The 27,877-nt window shown below is 56.5% G+C and overlaps 2 protein-coding genes across 2 annotated transcripts; both read left to right on the top strand.

The window, feature by feature from the left end:
- The first annotated feature begins 224 nt into the window (after positions 1 to 224).
- LOC128071752 (maestro heat-like repeat-containing protein family member 2B) lies at positions 225 to 26,906 on the top strand. Its single transcript, XM_052664776.1, has 33 exons — positions 225 to 445; positions 734 to 855; positions 995 to 1,117; positions 1,253 to 1,418; positions 1,574 to 1,672; positions 1,781 to 1,932; positions 2,284 to 2,427; positions 2,956 to 3,048; positions 3,327 to 3,396; positions 3,512 to 3,625; positions 3,728 to 3,801; positions 4,134 to 4,253; positions 4,401 to 4,508; positions 4,698 to 4,857; positions 4,985 to 5,025; positions 5,202 to 5,343; positions 5,753 to 5,805; positions 6,135 to 6,242; positions 6,506 to 6,625; positions 6,797 to 6,919; positions 7,054 to 7,209; positions 7,431 to 7,553; positions 7,849 to 7,928; positions 8,340 to 8,475; positions 8,591 to 8,683; positions 9,073 to 9,168; positions 9,343 to 9,466; positions 9,669 to 9,778; positions 10,165 to 10,317; positions 10,428 to 10,582; positions 23,069 to 23,115; positions 26,377 to 26,582; positions 26,718 to 26,906. The coding sequence occupies exons 1-33, from the start codon at positions 421 to 423 to the stop codon at positions 26,904 to 26,906; spliced, it is 3,825 nt and encodes a 1,274-aa protein (XP_052520736.1). The 5' UTR covers positions 225 to 420.
- Positions 12,813 to 23,085, top strand: LOC128071702 (maestro heat-like repeat-containing protein family member 2B). Its single transcript, XM_052664687.1, has 30 exons — positions 12,813 to 13,033; positions 13,322 to 13,443; positions 13,583 to 13,705; positions 13,841 to 14,006; positions 14,162 to 14,260; positions 14,378 to 14,529; positions 14,881 to 15,024; positions 15,553 to 15,645; positions 15,924 to 15,993; positions 16,109 to 16,222; positions 16,325 to 16,398; positions 16,731 to 16,850; positions 16,998 to 17,105; positions 17,295 to 17,454; positions 17,582 to 17,622; positions 17,799 to 17,940; positions 18,350 to 18,402; positions 18,732 to 18,839; positions 19,103 to 19,222; positions 19,394 to 19,516; positions 19,651 to 19,806; positions 20,028 to 20,150; positions 20,446 to 20,525; positions 20,938 to 21,073; positions 21,194 to 21,286; positions 21,433 to 21,528; positions 21,703 to 21,826; positions 22,029 to 22,138; positions 22,518 to 22,670; positions 22,781 to 23,085. Exons 1-30 carry the CDS (start codon positions 13,009 to 13,011, stop codon positions 22,964 to 22,966), a joined length of 3,414 nt encoding a protein of 1,137 aa, XP_052520647.1. The 5' UTR covers positions 12,813 to 13,008; the 3' UTR covers positions 22,967 to 23,085.
- Positions 26,907 to 27,877: the final 971 nt, after the last annotated feature.

Genomic DNA, 27,877 nt, shown 5'->3' with positions numbered 1-27,877 from the left:
CAGAGCTCTGTGGAGAGGTTGTCGGGCAGCAGATGGGGGCCTCAGTGCCTCCCGGCATGGAGCCCCCAGTCACTAAGACAACGCCGGGCAACGGTGCCCAGCAGCTGCTCCCTGGCAGGGGCTCTCCATCACCCGCTGAGGTCATTCCCTGCGTCAGCATGGAACCGGAACCCCAGAGCCGATTGCATCACACAAACGTGCTGTGTTTGAGGGCCTGCAGGGTTGCCCTGGGGACCTGCCTGCTCCCCAGCCCGGGGCGTGTCATTCATTCTCTGTGAGGTGACACTGCAGTGTGGTGTCACAGTGGCCGCCTCATCCACCCTTGTGGAGCGGTGGGAGCGGTGGCTCAGTCCGCTTGTGGGACCCGCAGGAAGTGGAACCAGAGAGAGCTTTGCGTCTACCTGGAGGCATCCTGCTATCATGGAGAGGCTGAGAGCCCTTCGAGGTGAGTCCCTCCACCTCTCTGGACACCACGACGCTGCCCGGGCACACGTGTGCCTCCAGTGTCTGTTTAGGACGTGCCAGCAGCGCTGTCCTTGCTCTGCCGAGTGCAGCTGCTCACCGTGGTTTCCCCAGCACCCCAGCAAGGGGAAAGCTCCCTCCCCTGTCCCCGCCAACCACACGCAGCCTCGCGCTGTGGAGCTGGAGGAGCGTTTTCCCCCCACAGCTGGCCGGGTGCTCGGCCCTGGCTCCAAGCAACACCTGCAGCAGCTGCTCTGCTCTTTCCTTCCAGGTCTCTTTGCTTGTGTGGGCTGCGTGCCCAGGCGTACGCGTCGCAGGGAGAGAAGCAGGGTGTCAAGCCCTGTCCCTACCTGCGCCGCGACCTTACTGCTTCGGCGCCTGCAAGATCAGGAGGTGAGTTGGGCACATCCAGCCACCAACCCTTGCCCTCCTGGCCCAGGGCCACGGTGCCGTGGGTGCCAGGCCCGGCAGCACATCCACCGAGCGATGGGTGGCAGCGGGCAAAGCGAGCATGACTGATCCTTGTCCCCAGGGTGACCGAGCGCAGGCGTACTGTGAGCTGGAGAGCGCCCTGTGCCAAGACAGCAGCCGCCCGCCGTGCGGAGTGGTGAACCGGCTGCTGGCAGAGGTGTCCCGGGACCTGACGGCAGCCCAGGTGAGGGCTCACTGCCAAGGGCAAAGGGAACCGCCTGCCCACGCTGGTGTTCTGCTGGCGGATGGTGGTGGCTTTGCTCTTCCAAGGGCCTCAGGCAGTCTCCTGGGCCGCGCATCACCAGTGACTCTCTTCCAGGGCGTGACCAGCAATGTCAAGACAGCTGCCAGCAATGTCCTGGTGGCTCTGGCTCGGACGCACTTCACCTTGGTGATGGCTGAGCTCCAGAGCCACCTGAAGGCCACGGGGGACATGTGCAAGGAGTTGGTGCTCATCACCCTGAGCAAACTCTTCAGCACCTATGGTAGAGTACCCTCAACCTCCTGACACCTATAACAGCCGGGAAAGGGGTCTCTGCCCTCCGCGTGTGATCTGCATTGAGCTGGGGGATGCAGGGCTGCAGCCCCTCCTCCCTCGCTGCCAGGACTCTGACTGTGGCCCTCTCCTTCCTCTCTGCAGCTCCGCAGTGCATCCCCTTTGTGTGGCTGATGCTGGCAGGCCTGCGCAGTGTGGTGGGCCAGGTGAAGAGTGGCCAGATCCTGCGCATCGCTTGTGCTGGTGAGTGCCGGCCCCAGAGCAGCCCTGCTGCAGACTCTCACAGACTCCGTTTTCTCTCACTCTCTTAAAAATAATAATAATAATTTTTTTATTATTTTGTTTTTTCAGTTTTGAAACAGTGGCTGGATGGAGTCAAGAATTACTTGTCCTCAGGAATGCAATGCCCCTGGCCTGCCATGGAGAAAGAGCAGATCTATGAGAACCTTCATGAGCTGCTCTTCTCCGTGATGTGGAACTGGCAGGACTGCCAGGAGGAACAGGTGAGCACTGCTGCATCCCCACATTCCCAGCCCAGGAAGGCAGCAGGGGCACCCATGTCGGCAGCTCTGTCTGTGCCCAGTGGGCTGAGAGCTGAGGGGTGATGAGAGGGAGTGGGCTGGCTCTGCAAAGGGCCCTGAAGTGGCTCTGTGCCAGGGAGCAGCTGCATGTCACAGCACTGTGGCAGGAAGAGCTGGGGATGAGGGTATGGGGAAAAGCTGCCTGCTCTCCAGAGCGAGCCCATCTCCTGTTGGGCGTGGGGGTGTGGGGAAGGGGAAGGGAAAGGGAAAGCCCTCTGTGTAGGAAGGGCAGACCTTCAGTCTTTGTTGCCGGGCCTCTGCCATCCTCTCCAGGACAAACAGGCCGTCCTTGGGGCTGTGGCTGCCATGTTGGAGGTTCTCCTGCAAGAGGAGCAGCACCAGGAGCAGGTCTGGGAGCAGCTCCTCTGGCTCGTTCACCCATGTCAGGAGATCCAAGACACCTGCAGGGTGGCCAAGGTGAGTTGTTGTGCAGGGCTCAGGGTAGACGTGGGGCCCGTGCAAATGCCACGAGGGGTCAGGGGGATGCAGGGAGGAGGTGGGGAGCCCTTGGAGAAAGAAGGAATGGGTGTTCAAGGGAGGTCTGAGGCTTCCTGAGCTCTTCAGTCAGAGAAGGAACAACCCAGACAGGAGCCAGGAGGGAACCAAGAATCACTGGGACTCATCTCCTGGGGATGGGAAGCTTCACCACCACTGTGGGGCTCTGAGTGCCTGAGGAGCTCTATGCTAACAATTGGGGGGACCACATCCAGTTGCATCTGATGGGGGATAAGTGGGCTGCTGGGTGGGAAATGCCTACGAATGATGCCCAAACATGGCTCGATTGAGAGCAGAGAGACTCTCTTGGTGCTGCTGGGAGGTGGGGGATAAACAAGAACGCCTGTGCAGGAGCTTCTCCCTGCAGAGAAACAATTGGGAAATAGTTTCTCCACTCGCAAGTGGCTACATGTGGCTTCATCCCTTTCTTCCTCTCCTGCTTTCTTGCAGAGCCTCACAGTCTTCCTGGAGGCCTTAGGGGGCATTCAGTCTGTAATCCAAGGGGACAAGTTTCAGGACATCATCAGTGCCGTGTTCTACCAGGTAAGGGGAGCCTATCCTTGCGCCCACAGCAGTTTCCCTTGTGGCTAAGTGGACTGCAAAGCTCCGAGCCCCTGAAGAAGGCGGCTCAGCCTTAGCTCCTGCATGCTCAAGGCTGTTCCAGAGCCGTGCATGTACTCCCGGGGATGCCGTGGGGTGGGCTGGGTTTTGTCTGCCTGTCCTCTTCCCGAGAGTGCCCAGGGAGACGAGAGCGGGCAGCACAGTGTCTTTTCCGTCCTCAGTGCTGATGTGATTGTATCAAATGGACCTTGTTCCCACAGCTCTATGATGACAGCAAGCAGCACAGCGAGGCTGGTCGTGCACAGCTGACCCACTGCATCATGCTGCAGGGTAAGGAGAGGAGCCTTGGCCATGCTTGGCTTTGCCCGGGCCAAAACCTCTCTCACAAACCTCAGGCATGGGCGTGAGGTTCTTGCTAACATAGCGTGGGATTTCCTCCCTGCAGCCCGGATCTGCCCAGAGGAAACCATCCTGTTTCTGCAGTCGCAGCTGGGCGATGACTGGGAGCCTGGATGCGTGGCAGCCCTGGGTCTGCTGGGTGCTCTGGCTCGCTCTGATGGTCAGTACCACGGGTTGGTCAGTACCACGCCTTGGCACTGCCAGGGCTCCCTTCTGCCATCTGCGCTGTGGCTCCGCTCATGCTTCTGTGCATCTCTTGCAGAGCCCATGATGACGGAGATGCTGCCCCAGGTCGTCGAGGCTGTGCAGCGTCTGTGCAGCGACCCCAGCATCCGGGTGAGCTGGTTTGGGAAGGGAAAGCGCTGTCGGGGTGGTGATGCTGCTGCCAGCACGGGCACGGCTGGGGTGACTAGAGAGGTGCTGGGGCATTGGCCACACGGTCATGATGGCTCCTGTGGGGAGAGCAGGCAGAGTGGAGCGGGCAGGTCCCTGTGCTGTGCATGGAAAGCGCACAGCCTGGTGCTAAGGCCTGGCCCTCACCTCAGTAGCTAAAGCCTCTCCACTGCTCTTGCTGTCTCTGCTCATGCCCAAAGGGCTGCCCCGATGCGCAGCTGGCTTCCCTTTGCCTTCTGACCAGGAAAATCACACCCATAATTGACCCTTTGCAGGTGAGGACGGCTATTCTGTATTTCATCAAGGATCTGCTCAGTTCGAACACCCGGATCTGCTCAGCCTGGGATGTGGTGGGGCACATCTTCAGGGAGTTCAGCCGCGCCACAGGAAGAAGGGTAAGGGCAGTGGGCAGCATCTTCCTTTGGAAGACCCGTGCTGCTCAGAGGCTGGTATACAGAAGCACCGCTGGGGCCACACCTGAGCCTCCTGAGAGGCTCCTGAGATCTGAGCATAACCAGTGTTTCAACACCACTGTCGTGCAGACAGCCGAAGACCTTTCTGCCCGGGAAGCCCAGGAAGAAGGAGCTCTCCAGGAGCTGTGCATGGACATCCTGGGATCACTGGACGTCTCCGTGAGAGGGATGTCCAAAGTAAGTCACGCTCTGCCCTGCTGCTGCTCCCTGCCCTTGCTCCACGTGTTCCTCGTCCCATTCCAAGACCCCAGGTCTCTCCTCCAATGTGCTCTGAAGCACACAGGACTCAGGGAAATTCACAGAGTCCTCTTCATCTCTGAGCAGAAGCAGGAATGCTGACCTGCTCAACTGCCTCGTTCCCTACAGCTCCTGTGGCCGCGGCTGCTGTTGTTTGTGGTGCCAGCGCAGTACACAGGCATGCTGATCCCAGTCTCCCGCTGTGTCTGTGCCCTGGCTGAGAGAGAGGAGCTGACAGGATGGCCGATAGAACATCTGGATCCCCATTTTGTCAGCTCCATGTTTCAAGGTAGGAGCAAAAACTCCCCCAGTGAGCTCTGCTGACCTGTGGTAGCACCCAGAAGGGACAGCGGAGGTGTGCATGGCTGGGCACGCAGAGTCTTGGAGTCTTACTCAGCACTTTTTTCTCTTTGCAGGCCCACTGCTGACACCCCAGACACTGCTGGCACGACTGCTGGTGAGTAGATGCTCCAGAGGCTGGTTCTACAAGCAGCCAGGAGGAAGCAGCATGGCCATGGGCAAAGCTGTTGGCTGCTCCTTGCCTGCCAGAGCAGAGCCAAGCTGCTTCCATCCTGGAGGGAAGCCGTTGCTCTTGCTGCAGAAGTGACCCTGCTTTTTCTTGCTCTCCCTCAGGTGGTGGCAGGCAGCCCTGTTGCAGGCAGCAAACTCCAAGCTGCTGCCTTACTGCTGATAAAAAACCTCCACAGCAGGTTCCACAGGGCTGTGGGGGCCATGTGGGCTACTGAAATCCCCCTGCTGCTGCAGTGTCTTGAAGGTAAAGTACTGGAGGGGAAGAAGAGGCAGAGGCAGGGAAGGGAAGGGAGGGAGTGAAAATGCAGCTCTGTAGCATGGCAGAGGGGAAGCACTGCCTGCAGCCCAATTCTTGCTCTGCTGCTGTTCCCATTCCTGGGAGTCAGCGCTGAGGCCCAGGGACCAATCCCACCAGAGATCTGCCCATTCCAGGACATGGATGGGCCCTTCCTGTCCCCTCAGACAGCAGCCTTGGAGCACTTAGTTCCGTGTTCCTGTGGAGGCAGTGTCTGTGGGGAGGGACAGGTCATTGTGGAGGGGATGCAGGTCCCAGCTTGGCAGTGTCAAGCGCCCAGGCCAAGCCAGGTTTGCAGCAGCTCTTCTTCTGTGCCTTGATCCTAAGTAAGGGTCTTTGTCTTCCTATTGCTGTGCAGGGAAAGATGAGAGCTTCCCGGACACTGCCGAGTTTGAGCGCCGTCTGCTAAAGGTACAGCACTGCCGGGAGGCGCGGTGCAGAGAAGTGCTTGCCTGCCCCAAGTAGCCCCGCTCCCACGTGAGCCACTGTGGGGCAGGAGCAGCCTCTCAAGCGCTGCTGCGGAGCGGCCGCACGCCTTTGTGGCGCTGCCTCTTCCGCTCTGTCCCAAGCCCAGGGGGGTCTTAGGAGAAGAGGGCGGGCGGCTTTAATGGAGGGAACGCTGGGGGAGCTGGGAGAGGCACTGTTCTTCCAGGCACCTCTCCCCAGAGGGCTGCGGTGACTTGGGAGTGAGGGAAGAGGCAAAGGGCAAGGGAACATCGTCTTCTCCTGTTCTCCAACAGTTCCTGAAGGCGTCGCTGGACACCATAGAGGAGAAGGCATGGATCGAGGCCCTGAGCTGTGAGCTGAGCCAGCGGCTGAGCAGCTCTGCCAGCAGCTCTGCAGAAAAGGTGAGTTCCCCCCGGCTCTACCCAGCGGTGCAGCTGCAGGTGTCCAGCTGGGGCTGGGGCTGCGGCTGGTGCTCTGCCCACGCGGGATGCTGATGCTGCTTCCCAGTCTGTGCCCCCCAGAGGCCTTTCCCTGCCATCTGCCCGGGGATGGCTAAAGCTGGGCCCTGCAGCTGCTCTCAGCGACTCCCAGCGTGGGAGCTGGCCCTCCCCCAGCACGTTAAGCTGCTGCCACATCTCAGCTTCTTCCTTCTCTTCCCATGCAGTCGTTCCTGTACAAGGCTCTGGGCACGGTGCTGGGATCCTGTAAGGGAGTCCTCCACGTGCAGGAGAAGCTGCTGCAGCACCTGGAGGAGGCAAATGCAGAGGAGCCATGTGAGGCCCAGGTGAGCTCTCCTTTTCTCCAGCTCCTGCGAGCATCCCTGCTCTGGCCGTGGGGCAGAGGCCTTCTCCTGGCCCTGCTCCAGGCCTTTCTATGTCCTCACTGCTGCCATTTTGCTCAGGAGAGGACCTGTAGATTCAGGCCTGTGCCAACGGCCCCTTGTTCTTTTGTGCAGGGAATCATCTCTCTTCTCAGCCATGCTGCTGAGAACAACTTCCACACAGTCCTGGCCACGCTCACCATGTTTGCGTCCAGGCTGTGCAAAGGCCGCAATGCCAGGATTTCCAGGCGCAAGAAGGTAAAGCGTTACGGGTTTCCATCTTGGCATTCTTCTGCCTTGTTTTCCCTGCAGCTCCTGCCTTGGGAGCCCAGGTGCATCGCGGGGCACTGGGGGCCGTTAGCGAGTGTCTCAAGGCATTTCTTCCCACACAGATGGAGCTGGACAGCACGAGAGCTCATGCCACACGCAGCGCTCTCATGCTGGCCCACGGCAGCGTGGCACTGCGTGCCTCCAAGGAACAGCTGCTCGCCCACCTGGAGGGAGACATCGTGGGCAACGTCCTGATGCTCTACAGCTGCAGCTGCCAGGTGAGAGCTCAAAGCGTGCCAGGGTGTCAGAGCGCCCAGCTGCAGCCTCTCCACATGGGGGGATGCTGAGATGGGCCTTCCCTTTCCAAAGGTCCCTCGGGGAACTGTTTGTGCCCAGATGAAGATCCAAGCCCTTCCCTTAGCGTTGTCCCCACGTGTGTCCCTTGCAGCCCTTGTCCCTTCCCGCAGTTCAAAGAATGTTCTTGTCTCTTGCTCCTCAGGACTTGCAGAACAACCTCGCGCTGGTGCAGAGCATCACCGACTGCAGCTCTGCCTACCAAGCTGTGGGTGGTTCTGCAAGCTTTAACCCCTCCTTGAAGAGCAAGCTGCTGGAAATCCTGATGGTGAGTGCCTAGAGACAGGGCTGTCTGCAGAGGAGTTCTGGGCTGTGCCACAAGGCTCGCTTCCCTGGGGGCATGCAGGTGTCCAGCAGCCACACGTCTCCTGCTGGTGGGGACCTTGGGTGCTGGCAGGCAGCGGCTGGGCAGCGGGCTGGGTGCACCAGCTGCTGCATCCTGCAGCGCTTCCATGGGAAAGTGATGGGGCTGGTGTGTGGCAGTTGTGCCTGTCTCGGGGCCGGGTGGAACAGCTCTTGTGTGCCCCTTGCCCACTTTGACAGCGTGTCTCTGGGACTTGCAGGACCTGATGAAGAAGTATTACTCGGGCATCCCTGTCTCCCCAGTGCCTCTCAAGGTGGTTCTGGCCCTGGAGCAGTTGAGGTAAGGGCTGAGGTTGCAAGTCAGGATGGTGATCCCCATTTTGGGTAGCTCCTGAGGGCCCGGAGGGGTTGGGGGGAAGGAGCCACATCTACAGCAGGAGAGACAGCTGGGCTGTTGTGCCCAGCAAAGCTGAGGTTCTGGGCAGGGAGAAAGGCCCTGGTGTTCCTGTCCCCTGGCAGGAAAGAGAGGGAGAGCTGGGGTCTCCTTCCCTCCAGAGCGGGAGGTGGTTCACTGCTGCCGGGGAGGAGGTGGGCGCTGCTGGAACTGAAGGCAGTGCTCAGCAACATGAGCTCGGTGGGGGTATTGGCTTTGTAGCTGTTGATTGGGAGAAACTCAGATGTTGCCTGAACCAGTCTGGAGAGCACTGGTAAAGGCCCTTTCTGATTTCTCTTCCTGTTTTCCTCCTCTCAGCAAGCTGAAGCCTTCTTTCGAAAGCAAAGACATGCGTGAGATGTTGGTCCTGTGCTGCAAGAACATCGTGACACACCCTTCAGCAGAGATGATGCTGAAGATCAGGAAGTCACAGCAAGCAGCACAGTACCTGCAGGTAACCTGCTGTAACTTTCCCAGCCACCTCTCGGTCAAACCCTACCTCAGCACACACAACCTCTGCTCTGGCAGCAGCCGTGATGCTACACGTCACTCCCCTCTTCTGCTTTCAGCTTCAGCAAACGTCACTGAAAGCTCTGGGCCGGCTCATGGTGGTCCTGCTGGAGACAGAGCCCAGCGGCGGCTTCTTTCAGAACATAGTCCATGTGAGTATGCGTGGGACAAGGGAGAAAGCATGGTGCCTGTCAATAGCGGGGGCAGAGATCTGGGGACTGAGAGGAGGATCAGAGGGGGAGAAATCTCCTGCTGACGTGCCAGCTCACTGCGAGCTCAGAAATGGGCAGAGAAATGGGCCCTGCAGGGGGAATGCAGGAGCCAGCCCCTGGCAGGCCACAGCCGAGGAAAAGCTCCTGGGTTAGGAGGCAGGAGTGTCTGCAGAGAGCGGGGCAGCAGTGCCGGTGCTCAGTGAGGCAGGAGGCCACATGGAGCAACAGGGCAGGCCTTAAGGGAAAGTGCTGGGAAAGGAGGGACAGGGAGAGGGGTGGCTGGAAGGGAAAGAAAAGACGTCCTCAGTGAGACAGGTGCTCTACCCCAGGTCCTGCAGAAATCCATGGTATCGAGCAACGTGTGGGAGCGCGAGAGGGCCCTGCAGACCTGCTCCCAGCTGCTGTCTGTTTGTGAAGAGCTTCAAGTGAGTAAAGAGCCCCACCGCATGCCCCCTGCTCCCTCTCCAGCGCCCCTGAGCTGGAAGGTGAGCTCCGCCCAGCTGTGCATGCTGTGTCATGGCGTGGGGAAGGCACAGATGGGAGAAGCTGGGGAGAGCTGGGGCCGTCTACAGCTTTGTTCCTGCCTCTCACCCCTGCAGAGAGGAGATGCCTGTGAGCACTTTGGCTCCTTGGTGGGATTGCTGGCGCCTCTGACGTGTGACCCCATGCCTGCATCCCGCCAGCTGGCCGTCACCTGTCTGAGCTCCCTTCTGCGAATCCAAGGTGAGTGGAGCAGGCGTGCTCCAGCCCTCTGCCCTCCTCCGTAGCACTACCAGAGCCCCACGGGCTGGGCCCTCTTGACAGGAGGGAGAGGCACCGTGCACAGCTCTCTTCTTGTCCCCATCCTGTCCTCTGTCTCTCCACCGTGGAAAGCAGTTTCATTTCCAGAAGCATGACTTCCCTTTTCTCCCTGTGCTCTTTCCAGCCAAAGTGACCAACACAGACATTGAGACGGGTGACATCGGGAGCCTGTGCGAGGGGCTGCATGCCTGCAGCATCGCCTCTCAGCTCCAGACCACATCCAAAATGGCCATGGTATGTGGACCCAAGAAGGGGTGGTGTGATCTCTGTGTGTAGGCTTCTGCACGACCATGTGCTGCTCCCAACCTCTCACACTGTTTCCAAAATGAGCTGTTACCCTGAGTCCTGTTTTCTCAGTGCAAGTAGCAGGAGGCTCTGAGCTACGTCTGGCCTTCAGGCACCCAGTGCAAGGATCTGACTCCATGATGTGCGTTTGTGTGTGTGTGTGCACTTGCATGCATGAGTGACTGTGGCTGCTGGGAGGTAGGCTTTGCATGTAAGCAAACACCATGGGTGCAGAAGCTGAGAGAAGGCTCAACCACCTTCCGTATCAACAGCAGGGTACAGACAGCTGCAGCAGAGCAGTGATGGGATCTCTCCCGCTTCTCATTTCTCTGCAGATCGTGTGCAGGAACTTCCCCCTAGAACGCACCGTTGACTTCATGACTGCCATCAAGGAGACGATCCGGAAAGCCAACGGAGTGCGTGTGCGTGCTGCTGGGAAGTGGATGACCACCTTCCTGCAGATGCACGGGAAGGACATCAGTTGGAACGTAAGAGACTTTCTGCCACGTGTCTTGGACTTGTTCTGGCCATTGCACATGGCTAGGCCCTGCAGAGTGCAGGATGCAGCAAGTCATTCTTTCTCCCCTTCTTCTCTCAGGTGCCTCCGATCCTCTACATCCTGCGCAGCATCACCTCGTTTGCGCAGCAGAGCACGTTCCTGCCCTTCCTGTGCCAGGCGGTGGTCATCCTCACCCGCTGTCACACTGAGGCCGTAATGAACAACTTCTCCCGGCCGCTTGTGCCAACAGACAGGTACTGGCACTCCCGCCTTTGCTGTTGCTGCAGAGGGATGTAGGGAGGAGGCAGCTTTTCTTTTTTGTGAATAGCCTCAAGTTGCGACTCTACTTTTTCTAGTGAGATGTGGAGGAGAATAAGAGAATTTTGTCTTCAGCGATGGAGCCAATAGAAAAAAGAAGAAAGGATAAGAAAGGAAGGGAGGAGAGGAAAGGAGCAGGGAAGGAAAAAGGGAATGAAAAGGGAAATTTGAAAGGAGAAAAGGAGAAAAGGAGAAAAGGAGAAAAGGAGAAAAGGAGAAAAGAAGAGAAGAGAACGAGAAAAGAGAAAATGAGCTTAAAAATTGTACTATTTATTATAAATAAATAAATAAATAAATAAATAAATAGTTAGTAGGTTTTTTTTTTTTTACCAAGTCTTTATTTTAATAGCTGCTGTCTCTTCTCCATACCAGTTACAGAATCACAGTCACCAAATGTCAGGGATTGGAAGAAACCTCAAAAGCTCATCTAATCTAATCCCCCTGCTGGGAACACCTAGATTAGGTCACACAGGAATGTGTCCAGGCAGGTTTTGAATGTCTCCACAGTGGGAGACCCCAAAACCTCTCTGGACAGCCCGTTCCAATATTCTGTTACCACCACTATGACGTTTTTCTTCTAGCATTCATGTGGAACCTCTCATGTTCCAGCTTTTACCCATTGCCCTTTTCCTGTCACTGGATGTCACTGAGAAAAACCTGGCTCCATCCTCCTGACAGACATCCTTTACATATTTATAAGCGTTCATTAGGTCACCTCTCAGTCTCCTCCAAGCCAAAGCTTCCTCAGACTTTCCTCGTAAGGGAGATGCTCCGGTCCCGTCATCATCTTTGTGGCTCTGTGCTGGACTCTCTCAAGCAGTTCCCTGTCCTTCTTGAACAGAGGGGCCCAGAACTGGACACAGTACTCCAGATGCGGTCTCACCAGGGCAGAGTAGAGAAGCAGGATAACCTCTTTTGACCTCCTAACCATGCCCCTTCTACTATGTCCCAGGGTGCCATTGGCCTTCTTGGCCACAGGGGCAGGTTGCTGGCTCATGGTCACCCTGCTGTCCACCAGGACCCGCAGGTCCCTTTCCCCTACGCTGCTCTCCAACAGGTCAGTCCCTAACCTATGCTGGTATGTGGGGTCGTTCAGTGCAATTTAAATCCAGGCCACAGGCAGAGCTGTCAGCTGCTGCAGCTGGGCTGGAAATCTGCTCCTGCTGGTGTTCGCCATAGGGAATTAGGCCAAGGGAACGGCACTGGGAGGTCAGTCTCCAAATCCAGTGTTTAAAGGGAGCTTTTTTTACACTCATTTTCACACATGCCTATTTGTGTGCCTTCATGCCATTGCAGAGCTCACCTGGCTGCATTTCCACATGCAAATAATTGGTATGCGTGTTTTCTGTGCTTGTGTATGCACGTGCATACATACACACTGACGGGAGGAGAGGCATTGCATTAAGCTGACTGCATCTACGTTTGAAGCAGATTTGATAATGACCCTAAATATGGACCCAAGTGTTTCTTCTGCTGCTAACTGACCTAATGGATTTCATATTTGTATTTGCGGTATTTGTCACCACAAAATGCCAAGGAATCCTCAAGTTTGATAATGCCCCTCTCCTTACTCACTCAGCTGCAGGCCCTTACACAATACTTTGTCTGTCTGATTTACACCGAATTCCTGACAGGACCAACATACACCCTGTGTATTCACAGTTTCACTAAATGTCAGGGATTGGAAGGGAACTTGAAAGATCATCCAGTCCAATCCCCCTGCCTTAGCAGGAACACCTAGATTAGGTCACACACAAATGTGTCCAGGCAGGTTCTGAACGTCTCCAGAGAGGGAGACCCTACAACCTCTCTGGGCAGCCCGTTCTGCTGTTCTGTTACATTCACCATAAAGAAGTTTTTTTTTCTAGTATTAATGTATTCATTTTTGATCAGATGCGGTGGAGTCTCCTTAACATCTCTGACACGTGCCCCCAGTAGACAGCAGAGCTCTGTGGAGAGGTTGTCGGGCAGCAGATGGGGGCCTCAGTGCCTCCCGGCGTGGAGCCCCCAGTCACTAAGACAACGCCGGGCAACGGTGCCCAGCAGCTGCTCCCTGGCAGGGGCTCTCCATCACCCGCTGAGGTCATTCCCTGCGTCAGCATGGAACCGGAACCCCAGAGCCGATTGCATCACACAAACGTGTTGTGTTTGAGGGCCTGCAGGGTTGCCCTGGGGACCTGCCTGCTCCCCAGCCCGGGGCGTGTCATTCATTCTCTGTGAGGTGACACTGCAGTGTGGTGTCACAGTGGCCGCCTCATCCACCCTTGTGGAGCGGTGGGAGCGGTGGCTCAGTCCGCTTGTGGGACCCGCAGGAAGTGGAACCAGAGAGAGCTTTGCGTCTACCTGGAGGCATCCTGCTATCATGGAGAGGCTGAGAGCCCTTCGAGGTGAGTCCCTCCACCTCTCTGGACACCACGATGCTGCCCGGGCACACGTGTGCCTCCAGTGTCTGTTTAGGACGTGCCAGCAGCGCTGTCCTTGCTCTGCCGAGTGCAGCTGCTCACCGTGGTTTCCCCAGCACCCCAGCAAGGGGAAAGCTCCCTCCCCTGCCCCCGCCAACCACACGCAGCCTCGCGCTGTGGAGCTGGAGGAGCGTTTTCCTCCCACAGCTGGCCGGGTGCTCGGCCCTGGCTCCAAGCAACACCTGCAGCAGCTGCTCTGCTCTTTCCTTCCAGGTCTCTTTGCTTGTGTGGGCTGCGTGCCCAGGCGTACGCGTCGCAGGGAGAGAAGCAGGGTGTCAAGCCCTGTCCCTACCTGCGCCGCGACCTTACTGCTTCGGCGCCTGCAAGATCAGGAGGTGAGTTGGGCACATCCAGCCACCAACCCTTGCCCTCCTGGCCCAGGGCCACGGTGCCGTGGGTGCCAGGCCCGGCAGCACATCCACCGAGCGATGGGTGGCAGCGGGCAAAGCGAGCATGACTGATCCTTGTCCCCAGGGTGACCGAGCGCAGGCGTACTGTGAGCTGGAGAGCGCCCTGTGCCAAGACAGCAGCCGCCCGCCGTGCGGAGTGGTGAACCGGCTGCTGGCAGAGGTGTCCCGGGACCTGACGGCAGCCCAGGTGAGGGCTCACTGCCAAGGGCAAAGGGAACCGCCTGCCCACGCTGGTGTTCTGCTGGCGGATGGTGGTGGCTTTGCTCTTCCAAGGGCCTCAGGCAGTCTCCTGGGCCGCGCATCACCAGTGACTCTCTTCCAGGGCGTGACCAGCAATGTCAAGACAGCTGCCAGCAATGTCCTGGTGGCTCTGGCTCGGACGCACTTCACCTTGGTGATGGCTGAGCTCCAGAGCCACCTGAAGGCCACGGGGGACATGTGCAAGGAGTTGGTGCTCATCACCCTGAGCAAACTCTTCAGCACCTATGGTAGAGTACCCTCAACCTCCTGACACCTATAACAGCCGGGAAAGGGGTCTCTGCCCTCCGCGTGTGATCTGCATTGAGCTGGGGGATGCAGGGCTGCAGCCCCTCCTCCCTCGCTGCCAGGACTCTGACTGTGGCCCTCTCCTTCCTCTCTGCAGCTCCGCAGTGCATCCCCTTTGTGTGGCTGATGCTGGCAGGCCTGCGCAGTGTGGTGGGCCAGGTGAAGAGTGGCCAGATCCTGCGCATCGCTTGTGCTGGTGAGTGCCGGCCCCAGAGCAGCCCTGCTGCAGACTCTCACAGACTCCGTTTTCTCTCACTCTCTTAAAAAAAAAATAATAATAATAATATTTTTTTTTATTATTTTGTTTTTTCAGTTTTGAAACAGTGGCTGGATGGAGTCAAGAATTACTTGTCCTCAGGAATGCAATGCCCCTGGACTGCCATGGAGAAAGAGCAGACCTATGAAAACCTTCATGAGCTGCTCTTCTCTGTAGTGTGGAACTGGCAGGACTGCCAGGAGGAACAGGTGAGCACTGCTGCATCCCCACATTCCCAGCCCAGGAAGGCAGCAGGGGCACCCATGTCGGCAGCTCTGTCTGTGCCCAGTGGGCTGAGAGCTGAGGGGTGATGAGAGGGAGTGGGCTGGCTCTGCAAAGGGCCCTGAAGTGGCTCTGTGCCAGGGAGCAGCTGCATGTCACAGCATTGTGGCAGGAAGAGCTGGGGATGAGGGTATGGGGAAAAGCTGCCTGCTCTCCAGAGCGAGCCCATCTCCTGCTGGGCTTGGGGGTGTGCGGAAGGGGAAGGGAAAGGGAAAGCCCTCTGTGTAGGAAGGGCAGACCTTCAGTCTTTGATGCCGGGCCTCTGCCATCCTCTCCAGGACAAACAGGCCGTCCTTGGGGCTGTGGCTGCCATGTTGGAGGTTCTCCTGCAAGAGGAGCAGCACCAGGAGCAGGTCTGGGAGCAGCTCCTCTGGCTCGTTCACCCATGTCAGGAGATCCAAGACACCTGCAGGGTGGCCAAGGTGAGTTGTTGTGCAGGGCTCAGGGTAGACGTGGGGCCCGTGCAAATGCCACGAGGGGTCAGGGGGATGCAGGGAGGAGGTGGGGAGCCCTTGGAGAAAGAAGGGATGGGTGTTCAAGGGAGGTCTGAGGCTTCCTGAGCTCTTCAGTCAGAGAAGGAACAACCCAGACAGGAGCCAGGAGGGAACCAAGAATCACTGGGGCTCATCTCCTGGGGATGGGAAGCTTCACCACCACTGTGGGGCTCTGAGTGCCTGAGGAGCTCTATGCTAACAATTGGGGGGACCACATCCAGTTGCATCTGATGGGGGAGAAGTGGGCTGCTGGGTGGGAAATGCCTGCAAATGATGCCCAAACACGGCTCGATTGAGAGCAGAGAGACTCTCTTGGTGCTGCTGGGTGGTGGAGGATAAACAAGAACGCCTGTGCAGGAGCTTCTCCCTGCAGAGAAACAATTGGGAAACAGTTTCTCCACTCCCGAGTGGCTACATGTGGCTTCATCCCTTTCTTCCTCTCCTGCTTTCTTGCAGAGCCTCACTATCTTCCTGGAGGCCTTAGGGGGCTTTCAGTCTGTAATCCCAGGGGACAAGTTTCAGGACATCATCAGTGCCGTGTTCTACCAGGTAAGGGGAGCCTATCCTTGCGCCCACAGCAGTTTCCCTTGTGGCTAAGTGGACTGCAAAGCTCCGAGCCCCTGAATAAGGCGGCTCAGCCTTAGCTCCTGCATGCTCAAGGCTGTTCCAGAGCCGTGCATGTACTCCCGGGGATGCCGTGGGGTGGGCTGGGTTTTGTCTGCCTGTCCTCTTCCCGAGAGTGCCCAGGGAGACGAGAGCGGGCAGCACAGTGTCTTTTCCGTCCTCAGTGCTGATGTGATTGTATCAAATGGACCTTGTTCCCACAGCTCTATGACGACAGCAAGCAGCACAGCGAGGCTGGTCGTGCACAGCTGACCCACTGCATCATGCTGCAGGGTAAGGAGAGGAGCCTTGGCCATGCTTGGCTGTGCCCGGGCCAAAACCTCTCTCACAAACCTCGGGAATGGGCGTGAGGTTCTTGCTAACATAGCGTGGGATTTCCTCCCTGCAGCCCGGATCTGCCCAGAGGAAACCATCCTGTTTCTGCAGTCGCAGCTGGGCGATGACTGGGAGCCTGGATGCGTGGCAGCCCTGGGTCTGCTGGGTGCTCTGGCTCGCTCTGATGGTCAGTACCACGGGTTGGTCAGTACCACGCCTTGGCACTGCCAGGGCTCCCTTCTGCCATCTGCGCTGTGGCTCCACTCATGCTGCTGTGCATCTCTTGCAGAGCCCATGATGACGGAGATGCTGCCCCAGGTCGTCGAGGCTGTGCAGCGTCTGTGCAGCGACCCCAGCATCCGGGTGAGCTGGTTTGGGAAGGGAAAGCGCCGTCGGGGTGGTGATGCTGCTGCCAGCACGGGCAGGGCTGGGGTGACTAGAGAGGTGCTGGGGCATTGACCAGACGGTCATGATGGCACCTGTGGGGAGAGCAGGCAGAGTGGAGCGGGCAGGTCCCTGTGCTGTGCATGGAAAGCGCACAGCCTGGTGCTAAGGCCTGGCCCTCACCTCAGTAGCTAAAGCCTCTCCACTGCTCTTGCTGTCTCTGCTCATGCCCAAAGGGCTGCCCTGATGAGCCGGTGGCTTCCCTTTGCCTTCTGACCAGGAAAATCACACCCATAATTGACCCCTTGCAGGTGAGGACGGCTATTCTGTATTTCATCAAGGATCTGCTCAGTTCGAACACCCGGATCTGCTCAGCCTGGGATGTGGTGGGGCACATCTTCAGGGAGTTCAGCCGCGCCACAGGAAGAAGGGTAAGGGCAGTGGGCAGCATCTTCCTTTGGAAGACCCGTGCTGCTCAGAGGCTGCTATACAGAAGCACCGCTGGGGCCACACCTGAGCCTACTGAGAGGCTCCTGAGAACTGAGCATAACCAGTGTTTCAACACCACTGTTGTGCAGACAGCCGGAGACCTTTCTGCCCGGGAAGCCCAGGAAGAAGGAGCTCTCCAGGAGCTGTGCATGGACATCCTGGGATCACTGGACGTCTCTGTGAGAGGGATGTCCAAAGTAAGTCACGCTCTGCCCTGCTGCTGCTCCCTGCCTTTGCACCATGTGTTCCTTGTCCCATTCCAAGACCCCAGGTCTCTCCTCCAATGTGCTCTGAAGCACACAGGACTCAGGGAAATTCACAGAGTCCTCTTCATCTCTGAGCAGAAGCAGGAATGCTGACCTGCTCAACTGCCTCGTTCCCTACAGCTCCTGTGGCCGCGGCTGCTGTTGTTTGTGGTGCCAGCGCAGTACACAGGCATGCTGATCCCAGTCTCCCGCTGTGTCTGTGCCCTGGCTGAGAGAGAGGAGCTGACAGGACGGCCGATAGAACATCTGGATCCCCATTTTGTCAGCTCCATGTTTCAAGGTAGGAGCAAAAACTCCCCCAGTGAGCTCTGCTGACCTGTGGTAGCACCCAGAAGGGACAGCGGAGGTGTGCATGGCTGGGCACGCAGAGTCTTGGAGTCTTACTCAGCACTTTTTTCTCTTTGCAGGCCCACTGCTGACGCCCCAGACACTGCTGGCAAGACTGCTGGTGAGTAGATGCTCCAGAGGCCGGTGCTACGAGCAGCCAGGAGGAAGCAGCACGGCCATGGGCAAAGCTGTTGGCTGCTCCTTGCCTGCCAGAGAAGAGCCAAGCTGCTTCCATCCTGGAGGGAAGCCGTTGCTCTTGCTGCAGAAGTGACCCTGCTTTTTCTTGCTCTCACTCAGGTGGTGGCAGGCAGCCCTGTTGCAGGCAGCAGACTCCAAGCTGCTGCCTTACTGCTGATGAAAAACCTCCACAGCAGGTTCCACAGGGCTGTGGGGGCCATGTGGGCTACTGAGATCCCCCTGCTGCTGCAGTGTCTTGAAGGTAAAGCACTGGAGGGGAAGAAGAGGCAGAGGCAGGGAAGGGAAGGGGGGGAGTGAAAATGCAGCTCTGCAGAGTGGCAGAGGGGAAGCACTGCCTGCAGCCCAATTCTTGCTCTGCTGCTGTTCCCATTCCTGGGAGTCAGCACTGAGGCCCAGGGACCAATCCCACCAGAGATCTGCCCATTCCAGGACATGGATGGGCCCTTCCTGTCCCCTCAGACAGCAGCCTTGGAGCACTTAGTTCCGTGTTCCTGTGGAGGCAGTGCTTGTGGGGAGGGACAGGTCATTGCGGAGGGGATGCAGGTCCCAGCTTGGCAGTGTCAAGTGCCCAGGCCAAGCCAGCTTTGCAGCAGCTCTTCTTCTGTGCCTTGATCCCAAGTAAGGGTCTTTGTCTTCCTATTGCTGTGCAGGGAAAGATGAGAGCTTCCCGGACACTGCCGAGTTTGAGCGCCGTCTGCTAAAGGTACAGCACTGCCGGGAGGCGCGGTGCAGAGAAGTGCTTGCCTGCCCCAAGTAGCCCCGCTCCCACGTGAGCCACTGTGGGGCAGGAGCAGCCTCTCAAGCGCTGCTGCGGAGCGGCCGCACGCCTTTGTGGCGCTGCCTCTTCCGCTCTGTCCCAAGCCCAGGGGGGTCTTAGGAGAAGAGGGCGGGCGGCTTTAATGGAGGGAACGCTGGGGGAGCTGGGAGAGGCACTGTTCTTCCAGGCACCTCTCCCCAGAGGGCTGCGGTGACTTGGGAGTGAGGGAAGAGGCAAAGGGCAAGGGAACATCGTCTTCTCCTGTTCTCCAACAGTTCCTGAAGGCGTCGCTGGACACAATAGAGGAGAAGGCATGGATCGAGGCCCTGAGCTGTGAGCTGAGCCAGCGGCTGAGCAGCTCTGCCAGCAGCTCTGCAGAAAAGGTGAGTTCCCCCCGGCTCTACCCAGCGGTGCAGCTGCAGGTGTCCAGCTGGGGCTGGGGCTGCGGCTGGTGCTCTGCCCACGCGGGATGCTGATGCTGCTTCCCAGTCTGTGCCCCCCAGAGGCCTTTCCCTGCCATCTGCCCGGGGATGGCTAAAGCTGGGCCCTGCAGCTGCTCTCAGCGACTCCCAGCGTGGGAGCTGGCCCTCCCCCAGCACGTTAAGCTGCTGCCACATCTCAGCTTCTTCCTGCCCTTCCCATGCAGTCGTTCCTGTACAAGGCTCTGGGCACAGTGCTGGGATCCTGTCAGGGAGTCCTCCACGTGCAGGAGAAGCTGCTGCAGCACCTGGAGGAGGCAAATGCAGAGGAGCCACGTGAGGCCCAGGTGAGCTCTCCTTTCCTCCAGCTCCTGCGAGCATCCCTGCTCTGGCCCTGGGGCAGGGGGCTTTTCCTGGCCCTGCTCCAGGCCTTTCTATGTCCTCACTGCTGCCATTTTGCTCAGGAGAGGACCTGTAGATTCAGGCCTGTGCCAACGGCCCCTTGTTCTTTTGTGCAGGGAATCGTCTCTCTTCTCAGCCATGCTGCTGAGAACAACTTCCACACAGTCCTGGCCACGCTCACCATGTTTGCGTCCAGGCTGTGCAAAGGCCGCAATGCCAGGATTTCCAGGCGCAAGAAGGTAAAGCGTTACGGGTTTCCATCTTGGCATTCTTCTGCCTTGTTTTCCCTGCAGCTCCTGCCTTGGGAGCCCAGGTGCATCGCGGGGCACTGGGGGCCGTTAGCGAGTGTCTCAAGGCATTTCTTCCCACACAGATGGAGCTGGACAGCACGAGAGCTCATGCCACACGCAGCGCTCTCATGCTGGCCCACGGCAGCGTGGCACTGCGTGCCTCCAAGCAACAGCTGCTCGCCCACCTGGAGGGAGACATCGTGGGCAACATCCTGATGCTCTACAGCTGCAGCTGCCGGGTGAGAGCTCAAAGCGTGCCAGGGTGTCAGAGCGCCCAGCTGCAGCCTCTCCACATGGGGGGATGCTGAGATGGGCCTTCCCTTTCCAAAGGTCCCTCGGGGAACTGTTTGTGCCCAGATGAAGATCCAAGCCCTTCCCTTAGCGTTGTCCCCACGTGTGTCCCTTGCAGCCCTTGTCCCTTCCCGCAGTTCAAAGAATGTTCTTGTCTCTTGCTCCTCAGGACTTGCAGAACAACCTCGCGCTGGTGCAGAGCATCACCGACTGCAGCTCTGCCTACCAAGCTGTGGGTGGTTCTGCAAGCTTTAACCCCTCCTTGAAGAGCAAGCTGCTGGAGATCCTGATGGTGAGTGCCTAGAGACAGGGCTGTCTGCAGAGGAGCTCTGGGCTGCGCCACAAGGCTCGCTTCCCTGGGGGCATGCAGGTGTCCAGCAGCCACGCGTCTCCAGCTGGTGGGGACCTTGGGTGCTGGCAGGCAGCGGCTGGGCAGCGGGCTGGGTGCACCAGCTGCTGCATCCTGCAGCGCTTCCATGGGAAAGTGATGGGGCTGGTGTGTGGCAGTTGTGCCTGTCTTGGGGCCGGGTGGAACAGCTCTTGTGTGCCCCTTGCCCACTTTGACACTGTCTCTCTGGGACTTGCAGGACCTGATGAAGAAGTATTACTCGGGCATGCCTGTCTCCCCAGTGCCTCTCAAGGTGGTTCTGGCCCTGGAGCAGTTGAGGTAAGGGCTGAGGTTGCAAGTCAGGATGGTGATCCCCATTTTGGGTAGCTCCTGAGGGCCTGGAGGGGTTGGGGGGAGAGGAGCCACATCTACAGCAGGAGAGACAGCTGGGCTGTTGTGCCCAGCAAAGCTGAGGTTCTGGTCAGGGAGCAAGGCCCTGGTGTTCCTGTCCCCTGGCAGGAAAGAGAGGGAGAGCTGGGGTCTCCTTCCCTCCAGAACGGGAGGTGGTTCACTGCTGCCAGGGAGGAGGTGGGCGCTGCTGGAACTGAAGGCAGTGCTCAGCAACATGAGCTCGGTGGGGGTATTGGCTTTGTAGCTGTTGATTGGGAGAAACTCAGATGTTGCCTGAACCAGTCTGGAGAGCACTGGTAAAGGCCCTTTCTGATTTCTCTTCCTTTTTTCCTCCTCTCAGCAAGCTGAAGCCCTCTTTCGAAAGCAAAGACATGCGTGAGATGTTGGTCCTGTGCTGCAAGAACATCGTGACATATCCTTCAGCAGAGATGATGCTGAAGATCAGGAAGTCACAGCAAGCAGCACAGTACCTGCAGGTAACCTGCCATAACTTTCCTGGCCACCTCTCGGTCGGAACCCTACATACCTCAGCACACACAGCCTCTGCTCTGGCAGCAGCCGTGATGCTACACGTCACTCCCCTCTTCTGCTTTCAGCTTCAGCAAACATCACTGAGAGCTCTGGGCCGGCTCATGGTGGTCCTGCTGGAGACAGAGCCCAGCGGCGGCTTCTTTCAGAACATAGTCCATGTGAGTATGTGCTGCAGGAGCAGCAGTGCCGGTGCTCAGTGAGGAGGGAGGCCTTGGAGGAAAGGGCTGGGAAAGGAGGGACAGGGAGAGGGGTAGCAGGAAGGGAAGGAAAAGACGTCCTCAGTGAGACAGGTGCTCTACCCCAGGTCCTGCAGAAATCCATGGTATCGAGCAACGTGTGGGAGCGCAAGAGGGCCCTGCAGACCTGCTCCCAGCTTCTGTCTGTTTGTGAAGAGCTTCAAGTGAGTAAAGAGCCCCACCGCATGCCCCCTGCTCCCTCCCCAGCGCCCCTGAGCTGGAAGGTGAGCTCTGCCCAGCTGTGCATGCTGTGTCACGGCATTGGAAAGGCACAGATGGGAGAAGCTGGGGAGAGCTGGGGCTGTCTACAGCTTTGTTCCTGCCTCTCACCCCTGCAGAGAGGAGATGCCTGTGAGCACTTTGGCTCCTTGGTGGGATTGCTGGCGCCTCTGACGTGTGACCCCATGCCTGCATCCCGCCAGCTGGCCGTCACCTGTCTGAGCTCCCTTCTGCGAATCCAAGGTGAGTGCAGCAGGCGTGCTCCAGCCCTCTGCCCTCCTCCGTAGCACTACCAGAGCCCCACGGGCTGGGCCCTCTTGACAGGAGGGAGAGGCACCGTGCACAGCTCTCTTCTTGTCCCCATCCTGTCCTCTGTCTCTCCACCGTGGAAAGCAGTTTCATTTCCAGAAGCATGACTTCTCTTTTCTCCCTGTGCTCTTTCCAGCCAAAGCGACCAACACAGACATCGAGACGGGTGACATCAAGAGCCTGTGCGAGGGGCTGCATGCCTGCAGCATCGCCTCTCAGCTCCAGACCACGTCCAGAATGGCCATGGTATGTGGACCCAAGAAGGGGTGGTGGGATCTCTGTCCATAGAATTCTGAATGGCCCTATGCTGCCCCCAGCCTCTCACACCCTTTCCAAAATGAGCTGTCACCCTGAGGCTGCTTTCTCAGCAAGTAGCAGGAGGCTCTGAGCTACGTCTGGCCTTCAGGCACCCAATGCAAGGAGCTGATGCCATGATGTGCATTTGTGTGTGTATGTTTGTGTGCATGAGTGACTGTGGCTGCTGGGAAGTAGGCTTTGCATGTAAGCAAACACCATGGGTGCAGAAGCTGAGAGAAGGCTCAACCGCCTTCCGTATCAGCAGCAGGGTACAGACAGCTGCAGCAGAGCAGTGATGGGATCTCTCCCGCTTCTCATTTCTCTGCAGATCGTGTGCAGGAACTTCCCCCTAGAACGCACCGTTGACTTCATGACTGCCATCAAGGAGACGATCCGGAAAGCCAACGGAGTGCGTGTGCGTGCTGCTGGGAAGTGGATGACCACCTTCCTGCAGATGCACGGGAAGGACATCAGTTGGAACGTAAGAGACTTTCTGCCACGTGTCTTGGACTTGTTCTGGCCATTGCACATGGCTAGGCCCTGCAGAGTGCAGGATGCAGCAAGTCATTCTTTCTCCCCTTCTTCTCTCAGGTGCCTCCGATCCTCTACATCCTGCGCAGCATCACCTCGTTTGCGCAGCAGAGCACGTTCCTGCCCTTCCTGTGCCAGGCGGTGGTCATCCTCACCCGCCGTCACACTGGGGCCGTAATGAACAACTTCTCCCGGCCGCTTGGGCCAACAGACAGGTACTGGCACTCCCGCCTTTGCTGTGCCTGAGGTCACAGTTGTAGCTGGCCTCTGCCAGAGGAATCCAGGGAGGAGGCAGCTTTGAGTCTGTTTGAGGTCACAAGTCACAACTTGAGACTCTCCTTTTTCTAGTGAGACGTGGAAAAGAATCAGAGAGTTTTGCCTTCAACGCTGGAGGCGTTAGAACGAAGAGAAAGACAAAGAGGAAGAGGAAGGAAGGAGAAGAAGAAGGAGAAGCGACGAGAAGCAAAGTGGAGAAGCGAAGAGAGAAGAGAAGCGAAGCAAAGAGAGAAGCGAAGCAAAGCAAAGAGATACCATTAATCACATAGAGAATTGTAATTGTATTTGAATTGTAATTGTAACACTATTATTATTAATATCTTTAATAATAAATAAATAAAACCACTATTTATATTCATATTATTAATATAAAAAATCTCTCTGATAATAGGATTGTAAAAGCCAAATGGGAGGTGGCAAAAGTTCAGACACTCTTCCTTATCATAGCTGAATCAATTGGTTTGTTCAGAAATATGGAACAGACTCTAACATCTGATTCAAGCATTTCCTGCCTCGGAAGAATTAGATCACATTATTCTTGGAAACCTAGAAAGCAAGGGATGATTAGTTATGGCTCTGACCGGTGAAGGACTTCCTCCCCAAGATGGGCTGCTGTGATGGAAATGATGTTCCTTGAGTAACAGACCAACAGCAAAAAGCACAGAGAGCAGCACTGCAAACTGGTGAAGCTGGTTGCATGGAGGGCTTCTATCAGAATATTCTGCAGTGGTTTTAAAGGTTTGTTTCCAACTGCTTGACTTTCCACGTGCATCCTGAATGGCCAATATGTTCATCCCTCAGTCTGTCACTGGCAGGAGATGGTATGTTACGAGAAACATAGGGGCGTTACAATAGGAGCAAGCAGGGTGCGCTTGCAGCCTGGAAAGCCAACTGTGTTCTGGGCTGCATTAAAACAGGGAAGGCCAGCAAGGAAAGAGAGATGGTAGTCCTCCTGTACTCAGCTCTTGCGAGGCCCTGTCTGGAGTACTGCATCCAGGCCTGGAGCCCCCAGCACAAGAAATATGCAGAGCTCTTCTATCAGGTCCAGAGGAGGGCCGCTAGGATGATCAGAGGTCTGGAACACATCTCCTAAGAGGAAAGGTTGAGGAGACTGGGCTTGTTTAGCTGGAGAAGAGAAGGCTCTGAAGAGACCTCACTGTGCCCTTCCAGCTCTTGAATGGAGCGTACAAACAGGAGAGGGAACAACATTTTACAAGGGTGGATATGATAGGACAAGGGGGGATGGTTTTCAACTAAGACAAAGGAGATTTAGGTTAGATATGAGGAGGAAGTTTTTCACACAGAGGATGATGACACACTGGAACAGGCTGCCCAGAGAGGTTGTGGATGCCCCATCCCTGGAGGCATTCAAGGCCAGGCTGGATGTGGCTCTGGGCAGCCTGGTCTGGTGGTTGGCGACCCTGCACATAGCAGGGGGGTTAAAACTAGATGATCATTGTGGTCCTTTTCAACCCAGGCCGTTCTGTGATTCTATGATTCTGTGACATGTCTTTGCAACTGCATCTGTCTCTCAAATACAACAGATACCAGCCACATGAGGCATATGTGTCCTGACGGGGAAATGTAAATAAAAAAGAAGACTTTTAACTTTGCATGCAACTCAAGTAGAAGTATGCAATTATATCTATCCCAACATAAAGCTCTCAAAATCATTTCCATCTTGTGTAGAAGGCAGCTGGGATAGCACGAAAAGCAGAACACAATACTTTAAAAATGGCTTCTTTAGTAATTTAATTGATTGATTGGGATACCAAGTCTTGGAGTACAAATCTGGTCAGAGAGCAGTAAAAAGGGGCAGGCAGAAGAATATACTCCACTGTGTTCCTTAGTTCAAGGTTGCAGTCGTCTCTTCTGTGTATTTTGTGCCAGTGATGGAAATCGTGGACATCTTAGAGGAGCTGCCTCCTGTTTGAAGGCACAGTCCTGTACTCTCTGGGGATTTTCTGTAGTGAGGGAAGGTGCAGAACTTAGAATGGGGTTGATGCACATACACTGAACTGTGTTACATTAATGAGGGGTATTTCCCATCTATTCCCATTCTCTTTGACGGCAGGAGAACCAATACCCAGTGGGGATGCCTACTGCCAGGAAGACATCACATTTACTGGGAGGATCTATGAATAAATTTCTTACAGAGGCAGTGGGGTCTCAGAAAGCAATCTAGGTGACTTATGTATCAGTTAGATGTTAAGAAGGCAAGTATTGGCTCAGAGTACTTAACTTGAGATTAATAGTTGCCTTTTTTTTTTCTGCTATACATTCACTGCTAACCATTCTGCTGCTGTTTGGTCAAAAAATTGTTTTGTGAGCCCGTGGGTCACTGGCTTGTACAGTGATCTTGAAATGGTAATGGATGTTAAAGAAGGGAGCTCCCAGTCATGATGGCCACGGATAGGTCCATTGAATCTCCCCCTGAGAGAACCAGCAAGTAAATCAGCTACAAAGTAATCCTATGTTTCCCACTGCAGGATTTGGTGGACAGCAACATCAGTATGGGAAGTAGCTGAACAGGCCTCTGAGCAACCTGATGGAGCTGTCATTCCTGTTCACTGCTGGGGAGTTGGACTAGATGAGCTTTAAAGGTCCCTTCCAACTCAAATAGTTCCATGTTCCTATGAAAAATGTAGGAGAGCTGGATGTGGGGATGGAGCATTCACATACTTTGTGCAGTTTTCGGTGGAAGTAAGAATGTCAAAGGAAAATGCAGTTATCCTCAGATCATTGTCCTTAGAGGTAACAGCTAGTTTAGAACCCCTGACTATGTAGATGTAGTGATAAATATTTATTACTGGTTGGCTACTTCGCAGTCACCCACAGTTTATTTTCCCATCCTGCTTTGTAGCACTCAGTATCACAAGGTGCTTTGGAGACAGCTTTACGTTTGACTTTCTTGAGAAACAAAGGCAAACCTGTCACTTTGCTGTTCACATTTTTACTGACCATTTTCAGTATGTCTGCAGCACAGATCATAGTGCATCACAGAATTATACAGAACCACAGGGACTGGAAGGGACCTCAAGAGGTCATCATGTCCAACCCCCTGGTTAAGCAGGTACCCTACAATAAGTTGTGCAGGTAGGCATCTAGCTGAGTCTTGAATATCTCCATAGGAGAAGACTCTACAGCCTCTCTGGGCAACCTGTTCCAGAGCTCCATCACCCTTACCATAAAGAAGTTCTTCTGCATGTTAGTAAGGTAAGTTTTAAGCCAATACTCCTCGTGCTATCGCTAAACCATCAAGAAGAGCCTGGCCTAGTCCATATGCCTCCCATCTCCCTCAAGATCATAGAATCATAGAATGGCCTGGGTTGAAAAGGACCACAATGATCATATAGCTTCAGGCCTCCTGCTTTGGGCAGGGTGCCAACCACCAGACCAGGCTGCCCAGAGCCACATCCAGCGGGCAGCGGGCAAAGCGAGCGTGACTGATCCTTGTCCCCAGGGTGACCGAGCGCAGGCGTACTGTGAGCTGGAGAGCGCCCTGTGCCAAGACAGCAGCCGCCCGCCGTGCGGAGTGGTGAACCGGCTGCTGGCAGAGGTGTCCCGGGACCTGACGGCAGCCCAGGTGAGGGCTCACTGCCAAGGGCAAAGGGAACCGCCTGCCCACGCTGGTGTTCTGCTGGCGGATGGTGGTGGCTTTGCTCTTCCAAGGGCCTCAGGCAGTCTCCTGGGCCGCGCATCACCAGTGACTCTCTTCCAGGGCGTGACCAGCAATGTCAAGACAGCTGCCAGCAATGTCCTGGTGGCTCTGGCTCGGACGCACTTCACCTTGGTGATGGCTGAGCTCCAGAGCCACCTGAAGGCCACGGGGGACATGTGCAAGGAGTTGGTGCTCATCACCCTGAGCAAACTCTTCAGCACCTATGGTAGAGTACCCTCAACCTCCTGACACCTATAACAGCCGGGAAAGGGGTCTCTGCCCTCCGCGTGTGATCTGCATTGAGCTGGGGGATGCAGGGCTGCAGCCCCTCCTCCCTCGCTGCCAGGACTCTGACTGTGGCCCTCTCCTTCCTCTCTGCAGCTCCGCAGTGCATCCCCTTTGTGTGGCTGATGCTGGCAGGCCTGCGCAGTGTGGTGGGCCAGGTGAAGAGTGGCCAGATCCTGCGCATCGCTTGTGCTGGTGAGTGCCGGCCCCAGAGCAGGGGGCCTTGGGACAGCCTCTGCACTTCACCTTGCTGCAGACTCTCACAGGCTCCCTTCTCTCTCACTCTGTTTTTTTTTTTTTTTTTAATTATACTTCTTTAATATTTATTTTGTTAAGTTTTTTCAGTTGTGAAACAGTGGTTTCAACAACCTCGCGCTGGTGCAGAGCATCACTGACTGCAGCTCTGCCTACCAAGCTGTGGGTGGTTCTGCAAGCTTTAACCCCTCCTTGAAGAGCAAGCTGCTGGAGATCCTGATGGTGAGTGCCTAGAGACAGGGCTGTCTGCAGAGGAGTTCTGGGCTGTGCCACAAGGCTCGCTTCCCTGGGGGCTTACGGGTCTCCAGCAGCCACACGTCTCCAGCTGGTGGGGACCTTGGGTGCTGGCAGGCAGCAGGCTAGGTGCACCAGCTGTCAACCTGCTACATCCTGCAGTGCTTCCATGGGAAACATGGGAGTGATGGGGCCGGTGTGTGGTGGTTGTGTCTTTGTCTGGGCTGGGTGGAACAGCTCTTGTGTGCCCCTTGCCCACTTTGACAGTGTGTCTCTGGAACTTGCAGGACCTGATGAAGAAGTATTACTCGGGCATCCCTGTCTCCTCAGTGCCTCTCAAGGTGGTTCTGGCCCTGCAGCAGTTGAGGTAAGGTCTGGGTTGCATTTGTGACAGTCATAATTCATGGCTAACCAACAGTAAATAAATGTTGTCTCATCTGGCTCCA

Source organism: Tympanuchus pallidicinctus, unplaced genomic scaffold (assembly GCF_026119805.1).
Source record: "Tympanuchus pallidicinctus isolate F22 unplaced genomic scaffold, pur_lepc_1.0 scaffold6, whole genome shotgun sequence".
Classification (NCBI taxonomy): domain Eukaryota; kingdom Metazoa; phylum Chordata; class Aves; order Galliformes; family Phasianidae; genus Tympanuchus; species Tympanuchus pallidicinctus.
This window is presented reverse-complemented; position numbering and strand designations above follow the sequence as displayed.

Bases quoted from the DNA above. Each gene is read 5' to 3' on its own strand.
- LOC128071702 (XM_052664687.1), top strand. From the start codon at position 13,009: ATGGAGAGGCTGAGAGCCCTTCGAG. The intron at 18,840-19,102 runs GTGAGTTCCCCC...CTTCCCATGCAG, and splicing joins CCAGCAGCTCTGCAGAAAAG to TCGTTCCTGTACAAGGCTCT. The intron at 22,671-22,780 runs GTAAGAGACTTT...TTCTTCTCTCAG, and splicing joins GGAAGGACATCAGTTGGAAC to GTGCCTCCGATCCTCTACAT.
- LOC128071752 (XM_052664776.1), top strand. From the start codon at position 421: ATGGAGAGGCTGAGAGCCCTTCGAG. The intron at 1,673-1,780 runs GTGAGTGCCGGC...TTGTTTTTTCAG, and splicing joins CCTGCGCATCGCTTGTGCTG to TTTTGAAACAGTGGCTGGAT. The intron at 9,779-10,164 runs GTATGTGGACCC...ATTTCTCTGCAG, and splicing joins CCACATCCAAAATGGCCATG to ATCGTGTGCAGGAACTTCCC.